This window comes from Anser cygnoides, chromosome 3, assembly GCF_040182565.1.
Source record: "Anser cygnoides isolate HZ-2024a breed goose chromosome 3, Taihu_goose_T2T_genome, whole genome shotgun sequence".
NCBI lineage: Eukaryota > Metazoa > Chordata > Aves > Anseriformes > Anatidae > Anser > Anser cygnoides.
This window is the reverse complement of record NC_089875.1, coordinates 96905395-96919905: the sequence shown is the minus strand read 5'-3', so window position 1 is coordinate 96919905 and position 14511 is coordinate 96905395. Positions and strand designations below refer to the sequence as shown.

The 14511-nt window shown below is 39.0% G+C and overlaps 1 protein-coding gene across 12 annotated transcripts in view; it reads right to left on the bottom strand.

The window, feature by feature from the left end:
- Window positions 1–14197, bottom strand: part of HMGCLL1 (3-hydroxy-3-methylglutaryl-CoA lyase like 1) — an 85850-nt gene extending 71653 nt beyond the window's left edge. For 4 of the 12 annotated variants that reach the window (XM_066994780.1, XM_066994778.1, XM_066994779.1 and 1 more), the window contains exon 1: window positions 13554–13768. In XM_066994780.1, the coding sequence (XP_066850881.1) occupies window positions 13554–13658 (105 nt within the window). In that variant the 5' untranslated portion in view covers window positions 13659–13768. Of the gene's footprint in view, window positions 1–5487; window positions 5808–12240; window positions 12363–13553; window positions 13771–13847 lie in introns of those variants that run through there. The other 8 variants (XR_010830553.1, XR_010830554.1, XM_066994781.1 and 5 more) reach the window with 6 other exon arrangements.
- Between the last annotated feature and the right edge of the window lie 314 nt (window positions 14198–14511).

Sequence of the window (14511 nt, the reverse complement as noted above, 5' to 3'; positions counted from 1 at the left end):
AATGTAAACACTTATGAAGAAACATACTTAAAGATTATTATTACCTAAAATGCAACTGCTAGTATTACTTCAAATATAAGAAATAAATATTTAGTGGAAATATAGACATATAAACATTCTAGATTTATTACCAATTTACATATTTTACTGTTTTAGAATCTTACTTTTCTTCACATATTTTGATTTCTGAAGGAGTTTAAAGAAAGCCAGTGAAAGTATACTGGAAAATATGTATTAAAATGATCACGATGTGAAGACAGTTACAGGCCCCTGGAAGCCTTTCCCCTTAGTAAGAGAAGGTAAGAATGTGAACACTTGAACTGCATAATGCTACTTATTTTAAGTTGTGATTAAATCATGACAGTCCTTGCTACATTATCGCTATTCTGACAAGGATAGCCATTGACAATATGTCAGCAGAGAGGCACGCAAGTGTTTCTGGTGGTCATGGTTTAAAGTTTGTTGAATGCAAGCTTCAGTGGATCAGAAAATTCCACAGGCAGATGCAGCTTACTGAAGCTGCTGCTCTAACAGCCCTGCAAATATGAAATTTCAGGAACTGTGTACTCAGTGTCCAGCATATGCAGCAGCCAGTTCTAAGAGCAACTGCAAGCCACATCCCATTCCCTGCCATGATGCTGAATCATAGAATTTGGCTCAGTTTGGATGGGACCTTAAAGATCACCTATTTCTACCCCCCTGCCATGGGCAGGTACACCACCCACTAGATCAGGTTGCTCAGGCCTCGTCCAACCTGGTCTTGAACACCTACAGGGATTGGGTATCCACAATGTTGGATGCTATGAAAGAAGTAGTAGCATTACAGGACAGATACTCAAGAGGATAGAAATCAAGCCCAAAACCTGTTCAAAGTCTTTGAAATCCCTTCTCTAATACTCATGATGCATGTATATCACATAAAATTCTTCATAACATGACACAACAAAAAAAAAATTAGACTATGTCTGTAAAGTAACAGTCTCCCTGATGAGTTATCGCTGAATTATCACTGACAATTTGGATTACCGTTTTATTAAAAATAAATAAAAATAAAAAATGAATTGTTGCTGTTTTCTACAAATGGAGAGCATGTGTTATCACAGAGGTTTGAATATGTGTCAATCACAGCTAACAGTTCATACATCCTAAAAGTACACAGACATGCTGTAGTCACACAGATGCCTGACTTTGTATAACTTGCAAAATAATGATGAAGGAGAGTTTTACCAGAGTCAGGTGGTAGCAGAGGCATAGACAACAACAGATAAACTTGCACTGCAATGGAATCATAAATAATAAATGGTACTGTAGGCCTCTGTTGTTAGGAAGATCCCAACACTGCTGGTCCCAACACTTCAGCAAAAAATAAAAAATGTATTTTCAGGGCATGGTGTATACATTACCTTTTTCTATTTCCCTAAGTGCTTCCCTTGGCTAACAAGCATCATTTCTCCATTAACCAAGTTGATTTGCAGCCAACTCACTTTCATCCATATCCCTATCTTGGTCAAAGTCTGGAAAAGCTATTATACTTTGCCATCTGGGTTGGATGAAAAGGATACAGAGAACTGAGATCAACAGCACACTGATGACACTGGAGCCAAAACCTCCCACACTTTCCTTTACTATTATTTATGGTAATAGTATTATGGTGTGTATGGTGTTTTACAGGCAAGACTGAAGACAGAACTCTAGAAGGCTGAAAGAGTGGTGTTTTTCCACACACATTGAAAAAGCAGAGGCATGATCATCCCTACAAGACCAACATGTGAAAGTAATTTGCCCTTATAATGCTTCAGGATATCAATGGAGAAAAAATGAATACTGTGACAAGCCAGCCCATCCACCCTATCAGATATGCTCTTTGAATACCTCATCGTCAATAAAAGTGAATTATACATAGATCCTTAAGAACTCAAGTAAAAAGTTGGAAGCAAATCAACTATCCTCAATTATTATTGTAATCAAAATCACCTTCTGTGTCCAAAGCCAATGCCTAAAAGATCAAGGAAATTTTTAATTCAAGTACAGCTGGCTCACCATTACTTTTTCCATAGCTCTCTCCCCAAAAGGCACTGATAAAAATGACAGTAGTTTAATGGTTATTTACTTAGCCATGGTTGGTAACTCGTACTTCAGGAGAATTTGAAATTTATAAAGCTGTTTAGAAAAATAACATCTGTTATGTGTTATCTGTAAAGTGTTACCATAATAATTTCCCAACAGTAGGAAGGAAATTATAGTATCTTGAATGCTACACCATTCTGAATGTTACAAAAATGTTCCATTTTTGCAACAGAATCAGTAAAATGTAAGCATATTTTAAAAATATCAATTTCTGCCCATTTAACTGATAACAATTAAAGATACTGAAAAATTTCCTTATTTAAAATTCAGAAAGACAGAGACACTGCCTTACTTTTAAATGAACATTTTAATATTTTATCAATTTTTATAAGCTTATTACAAAGTACACATAACGGTATGTCACAGTAAAAATAGACATGTTTGAGGCTTCCTCTGAACTTGTTAAATTTCTGCTTTGCTTCATGAAATAATAATGCAGTAAGATTTTAACATGTTCTAAATCATGTAACCCTGAAAATAGGGGAGCAGAAGAGACTGGACTGGTACAGGAGAAACTATGACAAAGAGAAAAACAGAACGGGATCATATCCCTTCAGACTATTTTGAAAGAATAATGGTTGTCATGGCTGTAAAACTGATAACAAGACCAGTAGGTTAGTGTTAAATAAGTGTAAAAACTTTTTAAAATATATTGTGTCATCATTAGCTGTACTTTCTTTTTACTACGACACATAATCTTGACCAAAGGATTGTTCTAAACTCTGATGATAAGATAATAATAATTAGGGTAAAAAAGGCAATCCAGCAGTACCACTCACTAAGCCCAAGATGTCCTCGCATGTCCTTAGTGGTATAAATGAATTGGAACTTAAGACATGTGAGCAAGATATCTACACACTGATGCCTACAGGTGTGCTACGGATCTTAATAAATTTAATTAACATGTACTGTCTTAAGGTTCCTGAAACACGGCATGTAGGGCACAACCTGTGGCCTGTTTGAGGAGGTGGGGTACAAGATATTACAGAGCATCAAGGAAGCATGGCCAGCTGAGACAACCCATTTCTCAGTACTGTCAGCAATGGCCAAAAGAATATGACATAACAGCTGAGCAGTAAGGGCCCAATTCAGTTGGTTAAGTGCATACACCAATTGAGATGCATCCCACTTGACTTCCAGCTGCAACTACGGAGGGCATGGGTCTCCCCTAAATCCTGTTCGATATCTGTCAAACCTCTGAGCTCCCTCAGTTACCCCGAGGCATCTCAAACAGCAGTAGACAACTATGCTTAGGCAACTGAATTAAAAAAAAAATGATAGGGAGACATGAGACAATTCTCAGTCACTGGTAGATTCCTCTCCATGTAGCCAACAGCCAGCTGGCTTAGTAGCTAAACTTTCCATCTTCTTCATACCATTCAGACAAAAGGGTCAAGCAGCTTGCCTATCCTCTCTCTTGTCTTTCCCAATAAATTCTTCATGTAAGCTGTTTTGCTTTATATGAAGCCAACATATAGTTCAACTCCAATTATGTTTCCAAGCTTTTAAAAATTCAGCTGTGATCAGCTATGGATTCAGTTAAATCTTTCTCTTAATCCCAGTGTTCCACATGATATACCTTCATCACTTAGCTTGCTCCCCCATTTCTCACATACTAACACCTCTATTTAATCTCATCTTAACTACTTGCATTAAAAGTAAACCCTAAAGCCACATACAGTTCCTTTCCAGATGCTGCTGTTGAATTATTTCCCTATGGGTTTCACCTAACATTCCACCAATGTCCTCTGGCGCTTCAGTCCACATCTCATGCATTCAGAGCCTTTAAACTTTTTTTTTCCAAGAAACTCATAAACTAACACCTTTATTCCCATACAAAACAGCTAACATCTGTGGACACAAAAAAAAAAAAAAACAGCCAGAGAAGAAATGTCTACCCAGCATACCCAGCACAGCTTTTCACCGATACAACATTTAGCAAGTTTTGCTTGTAATAAATCTTTTTTTTTTTTTTGTCTTAAGATCTGTTGAGGAGCACTCTGTTAAGTATATTTAATCCAAATAATAAATTCAAATGGAACATAACAATCAGAGTAAATTTCATTCATTTACACTAAACCACAAGATCAATCTGTTTAACAAGGGAATTATCTTCAATAAGAAATAGTATTAGCTACAGCAATGTTCTGACAGAAAGTATAATTTTCTTATCACCTGCAGCTTCTTCTTCACATTCTAGTTTTGTTCCAAATAATGATCAAAGTCTTCACTGTCTATTATGTTTAACCCAGTGAAAGTCTGGAACGTTGGTTACTTGCAACTCTAAAACCCTATGTTTAAAAAAGCAACTCTTAAAATTATCCCTGAAAGCACTGTCCTGAAATACAAATCATGCATTTATCAGTTTTCTGACTCCTCTGGAGTGACAGATTGGTTAAAAGATCAGAAAGTCAGAAAAATAAAGTCCGTATCTGATTCATAATCTCATATTTAATAAACTCTTTGTTCATTACAACTTATATCCCTATCAACCCATTAGAAAGTTTAAAAAAAAATATTTATCTCAACTCCACCACTTCGTTTTCAAGTTTGCACACCGCTTTGACATTTCTGCCCCAGGAAGTCTATACAAGTGTAAACCACTAATACAGCAGCCATAAAATATTTCTCCTTTGCTGAAAAGCTAAAATGCTGCATTAGCTTTACTGGTATTTATCACAGTTTGAAAGCCTGATTTTGATCATTGAGCTATAGGTTTCATATTACATGCTCTTATCTCAGAAATTCCAAATCAGCCAATAAAGCAACTTTTCTAAGAGTTCAATATCCTGCTGAGTTCTTCCATGTGGTAGAAGATAGATGGCTTAGATAGCCAAAAGGAACCTTCCCCTATAAATTTGTGTCTGGCAGCTTTTCTTTCTCATTCTTAAAAATAGTATCTTTCTGTTCCAGTATTTTCTGAAGATCAGTTAGTTGATGAGCCTTACTTTTCACAAATAATTGAGTGCGTGGTCCTTGATTGTGTAGTGAGTGCATCAAGGTCCACATATGCATTGTGATGTGCACGGGCACACGTTGTGGTACACATTCCCCAGCAAGTTCGCAATACCACACACCATCTTTAATATACATTTTCTTTTTCATACTTCATGTATCTTTTTAAATATACATGTGGGGAAAAAGAAGAATGTTAAAGAAAATAGTTCATCTTTGTTAAATGAATGAGGGAGCTAAACAATAGAAGAGAATTCAACACAGCCTGAAGTATTAAATAACTACTTCTCTGAAGTCCCCCACAGTTTCTTTTAACATAACTCCTTCCACATTTGACACACATCAAAGGATATCAATAACCTTCAATTCCTAAAAATTCAGAAAATCATCACCTTAGTTAAATACCTCAAATATTTATGCTGTGAAAGTGCAGAGGGTGACAAAAACTTATTTCAGCTTTATCTCTGGACACTACCTCCACTGCACCGGTTTCTCACTGCATGATATTCACATGGAAACTGCAATTCAAGCACACACTTCCATAAACAAGTCAATCTTTCATTCCAGACGCTGCAACCTTCTTATTCTGAAACAACAGAAAAGCATTAAAACTGAGAGCAAATAAATGTAACTGCATTCCACCTTTAAGCCAACTCTAAGGGACAAAAAACAATTTGTTGATGCAAGCCACCAAACAGACTACTGTTACTACTATTTATTAGTCACCTCATCAAACATTTCAAAGATTCAAAATCTGATCAGTTAGGAACAGTGAATATTTTGCTTTAGAAAAGCTTCTATGACTAACTGGTCATTCTTATAAGTAGTCCAATAAGGCAACTTTTGAGATTTTCTTACCCAAACTAGAGTAACTGTGAAACGAGAAGAGACACAACTTGTAAATTAAAGTGTTACTAAGATTAAAACCTGAGCTAATGATAACATTCCCATTTATTTCAGTAGGAAATAAACTTGAATCTACTTGAGCTTAGGCAAGTCACTTAGACTCATCCCCAGCCAAGGCAAGCAGAAAATGAATTAAGAAGAATGATCCCAAGTTGTATGAATTCTAGAATGATGACTTGACACATGGGGTGTCTGAAATTAATCTCTCTCCTTGAGCTGGCAAGTGAGGAAATGAATATCACTGTGCCCATATGTAGTCTTTGAAGAAGGTGGAGGTGGGACAAGTCAAAAACAGGATCTCACCAAAAAACAGATGTTGGGGCTGAGTAGAAATTTCCTGTGTATTTTTTTAATTCCCAAATTTGCAGAGCAAGATCTGTAAAATCCTTTACAACATTTCCAGCTACATTATGAAGTTCTAAACCCACATAATAATCCCCATACAGCATAAATCTGTATCAACTAAAAGGTTTCTGTTATCTTTCCACTATTCACGATCCAATGGCACAAAGAAAAATAAAAGTCAGTGACCCCGCTTGGGTCAAACTTACCCTTTATTATCATCCTTTTAATGTCTAACATCCTGTTTGGCACCTTTAGAAAACTGACTACTTAGCCTTTTCAGATTTTGCACTCTTTACCCACCAATATTCTTGAGCTGCTATACCACAGCATGAAGAATATCTGGCTGAAAAAAAAATCGAGATGAGTCTACCAACTCTGTCTTCTAAAGGAGAAATTCCTCTTGACTTCAAAGGAAATTTTGGAAAGAATTCAGCAATGAACTCTCTCTACTCCTGTTAAATTCAGTGGGAATGTGTTGTGTTTTTTATTTACTACCTTCAGTATCAGCATGTGTCAGATGTTATTTACCATCTCAAAAGTCATCAACAAATGATATAGCATTCTGATATGTACTTTATAGTTGATAATTTAACTCTAAATTGTTCTCTATTTTTGTAATCATTTTTACTTTATTCTCGTATTTATATTTATTGCTTGAATAGCATTGTATGCTATGCATCTTATCAACATTAAGCAAGTTAATGATGCTTGGGAATGCATGGGAATGTGCAACAAAACAAAAAAGTCTCATTCTTGGGATGTATTAGTCAAGAAAAAGATCTATCTACTGAGTTCTGTAGTGACAAGGTCTCTATATATACAGGAATCTGCAGGGCTGGAATTTCAAAGTCTTTTAGTGATCAGTTATTTAAAGTACAGGAAAGACAATGTTAAGTCAGCATACTTTGGAAGTTCTATATGAAAACACAGAAAGAGGTAAGAACAGTGGGTAAAAGCACAGAGAGAGAGAAGAACAAAAAAGAATGCAAGATATTTGCCCCTTGCAATTAAAATGCCTTCTCTATATTGAATTCTTTAAGTATCTTTAGAAGACGTCATCCTTCTAAAAAATCAGGCAACAAGAATTCTGTAATATAAAGGTCAGGACCTCTAGTTTCGTTTTTCACACTTGAAAATACACTTACTATGCAATTTTCAATGTATTGAAACAAACTGAAAGGAAATTACGATGTATTTATTGTATACTGTATTTGTCATAATGTTTGCAGTATCATTGACAGGAAATTTTTGTAATTCTTAAACTAAATATGCTAAATAAAAAATTAAAATAACCTAAGTGGTTATTTAAGAAGAACCTGCAAACGTGAATTTGTTCCTGGAATACATAATTGCATGGAGATAAAAGAACACAAAATGTAGTATGTTTCAAATCAGTCAGTTGGAGGCGTAGCTTAAAGATTCAAATAAAACAGACATGCCTTTTATGCAGGTAGCATAATACCAGACACCTCATTTTTTATGCTGTAATTTCAATCAAGAATCAACTGTTGAACACAAAAAGTAGTAAAAACAAATACACATAAGCTTGTTGAATGGACTGTGGTTTTCATCACATTATTCTTGAATTACTTTAAAAGTAAATTTGAGAGGTTTCTACCATACGGTTAAAAACATGATTGTATATTGCAAAATCCAAACTACCACATTAAAACTGCAAAAGTAAGACAATTCCATCTACCTCTTGATCCAACATTGTGAGGCAGTGAGAAGATGAGAGAATGTTCCATCCCTGGAGGTGTTCAAGGCCAGGTTGGATGAGGCTTTGAGCAATCTGGTGGAAGCTGTCCCTGCCCATGGCAGGGGGGTTGGAACTGGGTGATCTTTAAGGTCCCTTCCAACCCAAACCATTCTATGATTCTATGATCTGAATCATAGAATCAGTGTGTTTTAGGTCTGGGTCACTAAAAATAATTTGGTAATTAAAAATAATTGTGACCTAGGCACTGAAACAGAAGATAGGTATGTAATTTAGAGGACCTCAGCTTTTGTCCATTGTTATATGTATTTATACATTTGGTGCAAAGAGTTTATGTTCCTCTGTAGTTATAAAACTGACAATAATGTACACTGTGCTTTCCTGTGATAACTTACTGAACTATTAATAATTCTGTGTATTGCATCCTACATAACAGCCTAAATCTGTGAAAAAAATCCTACAGGATCACATAGTCCACATCAGCATCATTTAGATAGATTTATGCCTCCTAGAGTCACAACCACATCCAGCAGAGCAACAGACCAGAGATTTATTTTTCACCCATTTTTGCTTTGCATTTAGTAGATATAGGCAGCTCTCACCAAAGCAGATAAATCCTAATATACTCCTAATATAGCACACCTTTCAGTACACCTAGCCAGTGGCACATTAAAACACAACTGTCCCATAGAAATATGCCTATTACTTAGCTATATTTAGCCATTACCCTCTTGCAGAGTAGAATAGGATGCACTGTTTCAAAGTGACAGAAGATGAATATTCACACTGAAGTTGACATTCTGACCTTAACTAATCCTATTTTTCCAAAGTACTGTAAGCCATGTTATGTAATAAAAAAATGGACTTGTAATTGCTTCTATTTCAAAAATAATTTAAATGTTTGATCCTATAGTCCTTGTTATATAAGCTTTAAACTCTCTTGGGAATCCACTCACTTTTGCTACTATGGACGTCACATCATTGCTGTCGTGGCTGTGATGTGTAAACCACACAGCTGTCCACACATTAACTTTACGGGCAGCATATGCGTGTAAGTATGACTTGGATGACCTAAAAGAGGACTGTTTTCCAGTATATGTGAATAATTTTGTATAAATTGCAGCAGCACTGAATTATATACAGACTACAGAGAGGATGGTCAGACAGTGGAACAGGCTCCCCAGGGTAGCGGCACGTCACTGAGCCTGAACAAGAAGCATTTGGACAACACTCTCAGACACATGGTCTGATTTTCTGGGTGGTCCTCTGGGGACCAAGGAGTTGGACTTGATGATTCTTGTGGGTCCCTTCCAACTCAGATATTCTATGACTCTTACAACCCTATGACTCTATGACTCTTATAACCCTATTTCTATGCCTACATTATAAAGGTCATTCGCCCTGTTACTTTGGTAAGAAAGTTATTACAGTATGACCCTACTTGATTCTTTAGCTTTTAAGAATTTCTTAAGAATTTTGACTCTGTATTTAATATGCAGGCGAAGTATGCATTTGTGTGTGTGGCAGCATATTCCTCTACTTTAAGCAGCTCTTCCCTCTTGTCTCCCTGCCTGCCCATCCCCTAGGTGTTAACGGTAGATATCAAACAAACCAAAGTCATTTAGCACTGCATCTCCATTTTCCTGACCATTCCATTGGTGCAAGACCTGAGCTGCTCCAGCTGGAAGTCAGTTTCTTCATCATGACTAACCAAAATTGAACAAGCCTCAGAAACAGTCTTCTGCAATGGCATTAACATTTCCCTGTTTGATTGGAAATACCTTATCTGATATATCCTGGGATTTCATTTGTTTTTTTTAACAGCTGTATTGCATTGGCAGCTCACAGTCCTCCCATGATGTGTTAGTATTCCATGCTTCTTCTCTTCAGTCATTTCTAACTGATAATCTCATGGTTTATAGTTAAAAGCAGAAGTTTGGGTTATTAGTCTCAAAATATCTAAACATTTTGTAGTCCTGAATTTCATCCCAGTCTTTTACACCACTTCTTCAGCCATCCAGTTCTTCCCTGCTGTGTCCTTATGCTGTGTCATTAGCATATTCCCAATGCACTAAAATTCCATTTTAACCTATGTTAAAATAAAACATTACATCTGTAGGATGAGACCAACATTGGTTGCTCTCAGAGCATTTCTCCTTCTTGCCAGAAGGCTTCCACTAAGCTAGAGGGCAACCAGCAGCAGCAGATCAACAGCCACCAGCCTTCCTCCCCACTGTTCAGCCCAAGCTTTTTGTACAAAAGAGAACACAAAGCACATTACAAATTCCATTCAAGCGCCACAAGTCACTGCCAGTAACAATCTTGATCACTCTGGAAATATTCATAATACTGCAACAAAATCCACTGCCAGCTCATTTCTAAGTAGATCCTTGACCATTTTTGCAGTTCTGATATAAATACATGTGTTTAACAAACTCTCATGTAGCAGAGTATTGCTGAAGTTGCTTAAAAGCGTTCTCAACAGTGTTAGCAGCTATCACTGCTCTTAGCAAAACTTACCTATTAACAAAACATTTATATCGTAACACTAAGAAAATGAACCAAAACTATGATTCTGTTGTATAAAATGTATGATAGCATTTTTTTCTGAAGAAAACAAGACTAAGAAATGAAGAACACGGAATAATGTAAAGCAACAAGAATGTGGTGTCCCATTGACTAAGTCAAGTGTGTGATAGCTTATCTACGCAATATGGAATATTTTAAATATAAGTGAAATGGATGATAGTAAATTCCATTAACAGATATTGGTAAATTCTATTTACTGTCTATCTAGCCTTTAGCCCAATTACCTTTTTCTTTTCACTACTTCTTTTCAATGACTTTGCTCTCCAAGCAACCCTATGTTTTAAAGTGAAATATAGTTGTGAAAATACTACAAAATTACCACCTGAATGAAACAGAAAAATTAAGGGAAAACAAAGACTAAGATATCCCACTACTCACTCTAGGACTTACTACTTCACCTCAGATACTGCTCCAGGTGATTTAAAAGACCTTTACAAATTAGTCAGAAGAGTATATAACCAAATTTATATGTATTTTTTACTTTGTGTTTAAAGAAAAATCCTGAAAAACTCCTGAAAATTTTAAACATAAAAAAAAAAACAACTCTGTATTTTCATCTGACATGAAAGCACTAACTTTTTCCTTGGAAACTGTTCTTACATCTTCTCCTGTTTTACTTCTTGGTGTACCCACATAATTGTGATTACAAATCTGTCTCACATACACTGAACAAAATTAAAAAAAAAAACTTTTTTAGATGTCAATTCAGCTACTATAGTTTCTGCATCACATAAAGAACATCTTTTTTCTTGAACTGGATTACTACAGAATGCACTCAAGCATGAAGAAAACTTTTACACGTTGTTTCAGCATCCATGTGAGAAAAAATGGAAATTTGAACAGATTCATGTAAGGTAAAGAAAATTACCAAATTTATCTAATAAAAATCAAAGGAAGATGATACAGAACCAAATATTTGAACATTAATAGTAACCAACTTGTCAAGGGGCTCAGTAGACTGTGCACATTGCAGTCACATCAATGTGCTCAGGGAGGATGAGGAGCTAATTCTCACGTTTGCTACCATTCACTTGAGGAAGACATTTTTCTGTATCTTCAGAGGAAGAAAAATGGTGATGAGAATGAAAGAAAACATAGTCTCTAAACAGCACTGCAGAAATAAAACAGAATTTACAGGCATCCATTATAATAAAGAAATCAACCATTTTTTCTTGATCTGTGATCATAGATACTAATGCTTGTTTTTTACTTTACTGTTTTTTACTTCAAACCCCTAATTTTTTACAATAATCCTAAACTGTTCATGTGTTTTGTTTGACAGGGGGCAGAGACTGATGCAATGAAGTAGCAAAACAGGATATTTTGAAGGAACTTTTTCAAAATGTTCTCATCTTTTGAAACAAAATGATGCACCAAAATGTAGCAAGGGCACATAAAGAGGATTGTGCTTTGTTTCATGCCAAATACATATATATATATATATATATATCTTTCATTCTGCTTTTTTGTTAGAAGAAAACATTTTTCCACTTATACAGAAACAGTTGGAAGGATTATGTCTAAAGTTTTCCCCAAAATTCACTGCTGGATAGACATTATACTCATGGAATTGTAATAGCTGGAAGTTGTATGGAGCTTACCTAAATAAAGTTTTGTGCTCACAACAGTATTTTTTATGGCTTGGCAAAGCTTCTAGCTACATCTCCCATAAGCATTGCTTTGGGTATTCCACATGAGCAGCTTTGAGATATCAACCCCAGATCATCTGAAGCAAAATTATAATGCAGTGTTGCTAGCTTTCATGTCACTGAGAACACTGTATTTTGCATGATCTTCCCACCTCTGAAGTTATGTTGCTACCTAGTATTTTCATGTCAGTTCCAGACGGTGGACAAAAATCGAAGATGTGCTTTTGGTATATCTGAAGCATGTGGAAAACAGAAGGAAGATGTAATGAACAACAAATGCATTTTACATGATTTTTAAAGCAATTTTGTTCTAGGTGTGGCTCGTGCTTTTTATTGTTTGGATTAGTTACTGATTACGGGGGTTAGACTTGGAATGAATGATCAGGCACAATATGCTTTATCAATACGTGGGTTGCTATAGCAAAGACAATGTCATGTTCAAAATTTCCTACTTTGAGTACTTCGTATTGACATCTCCCCTCAACATCTTTCCAGATTTATCCAGCCTCTTCCACTACAGGTAGCTTTCCCCTTCCTTCATTTCTTCCCTTCCAAAGCTGTGATGAGCAGAGTCATGCCCTATGGCGTTTGTTTGGCCACCTGCCTAGATGTCTCCTCATCCCATGTCCTTTTCCACCCCCCAGTACCTCCACCACTCCCCACACCTACTCAGAGGCGATGTAGGATGATGAGCCCCTACCTCTGCTCTCCCTCCACAAGCCCACCACTACCAGGAGCTCAGTGGGCCACGAGAGGGTAAAATTGTTCCAGACGCGTTGGCGGCTCTGGCTCCGCACCCTTTTGGCAGCAGCCCTGCAGACCCTAAGGTCAGTGCAGGAGGAGGGCTGGAGGTGCTCCAGCAGAGGGGCCCCCCTTCACTATGGGGCATGCTTTAGAGGCCCAGGGGTGCAGGCAGCAGCTCGGGGGCTCTGCAGGATGCTCAACTTGACTCGAGCTTGAGAAACACGAGCTCAGGGCAGCAGTGACCATAGCGCGGCTCGCCGACATCTTGGTCACCCTACAATGTCACAGCCGCTCCGCTGGTCCCATAGGGGGTTATAACGGGGGGGCAGCGGGGGGGCACACACGAGTGGCTTACCATTTAACGCTTCCTCACCCCTATCCCCGTCTCCCCCAGCGAGTGGCTGCGACCCCCGCCCGGCCGGCCACTGCGGCCGCTCCCCTGCCTCCCCCTGGCGGCCGCCGCACCGCCCCCGGCCGCCCCCCTCCCACCCTTTCACCCACCCCCAGGCTCGGGGCGGTACCTGCCCGGGCTGCGGCGGGGGGACAAGCTCCCCGATCCACGGCTGCTCCTTGAGGAGGTGCTGGTAGCTGAGGCAGTGCTTCAGCGCCGACGGCACCGTGCCCATGGCGGAGCGGCCGGCCGCAAGGTCAACCGCAGCCGGCTGCGGCCCGGCCCCGAGCAGCGGCGCCTGCGAATGGCGGAGGGCGGGAGCCCGCACCCCCGCCGCGCCCCCACCCGCGGCCGCTGCGGCAACCGCCGCCTCTGCCGGCCGCCGGCCGCCGGCCGCCAGCCGCCACCCTCGGCCTCTCCTCACCTGAGGAGCTCGGCTGGCGCCGCGGCTGCCCGGCGTTGCGGGGAGGGAACCGCTGAGGAGACTTGGGGACCCCGCGGGGGAAGCTGCGGGGAGCAAGTGTGGGGGCACCCGATCCCCCAGGGAGTGCGCGCAGCCTGAGGAAATGGAGCCCAGCCTGGGCTCTGCCTGCTTTCCGCAGGGCCAAAGGAAGGAACAGGGCTGCTGGGAGGGATCGTGGGGCTGTGCAAGGCGTTTGGGATAAAACCTGGCCCTCCCGGGATAAAACCTGGACCCTCGCTCAGTCGCGGGGCAGCAGGTCTTCGTCGAGGCTTTCTGTGCACGCCCGTGCTTGTGGTGGTTTGGGTGGCAGAAATTCGGAGCGAACGCAATACTGTTCACGTTTTAACATGTCTCAGAAGCAGCAGGTTGTATTTTGTCATCTTCGGCACTCAGTGTGTCAGCCAACTTTCCAGGCTACTCTCAAATGAAACACCGTATGCACTGGAAATTGTTTTTGGATTGATTAATTTTCTGGGGTATCAATGAGTTCTTGATTTCACTAAACCTTTCCCTCTGTCATTTTCTGCTAGATTACCAGATTTACAGCCAAGTCCCTGTTTCCATCCTTTACTAAGAGGCATGATGCACTTGAAGCACTGCCTTTTGTAGCTGTATTGCGTTTCAA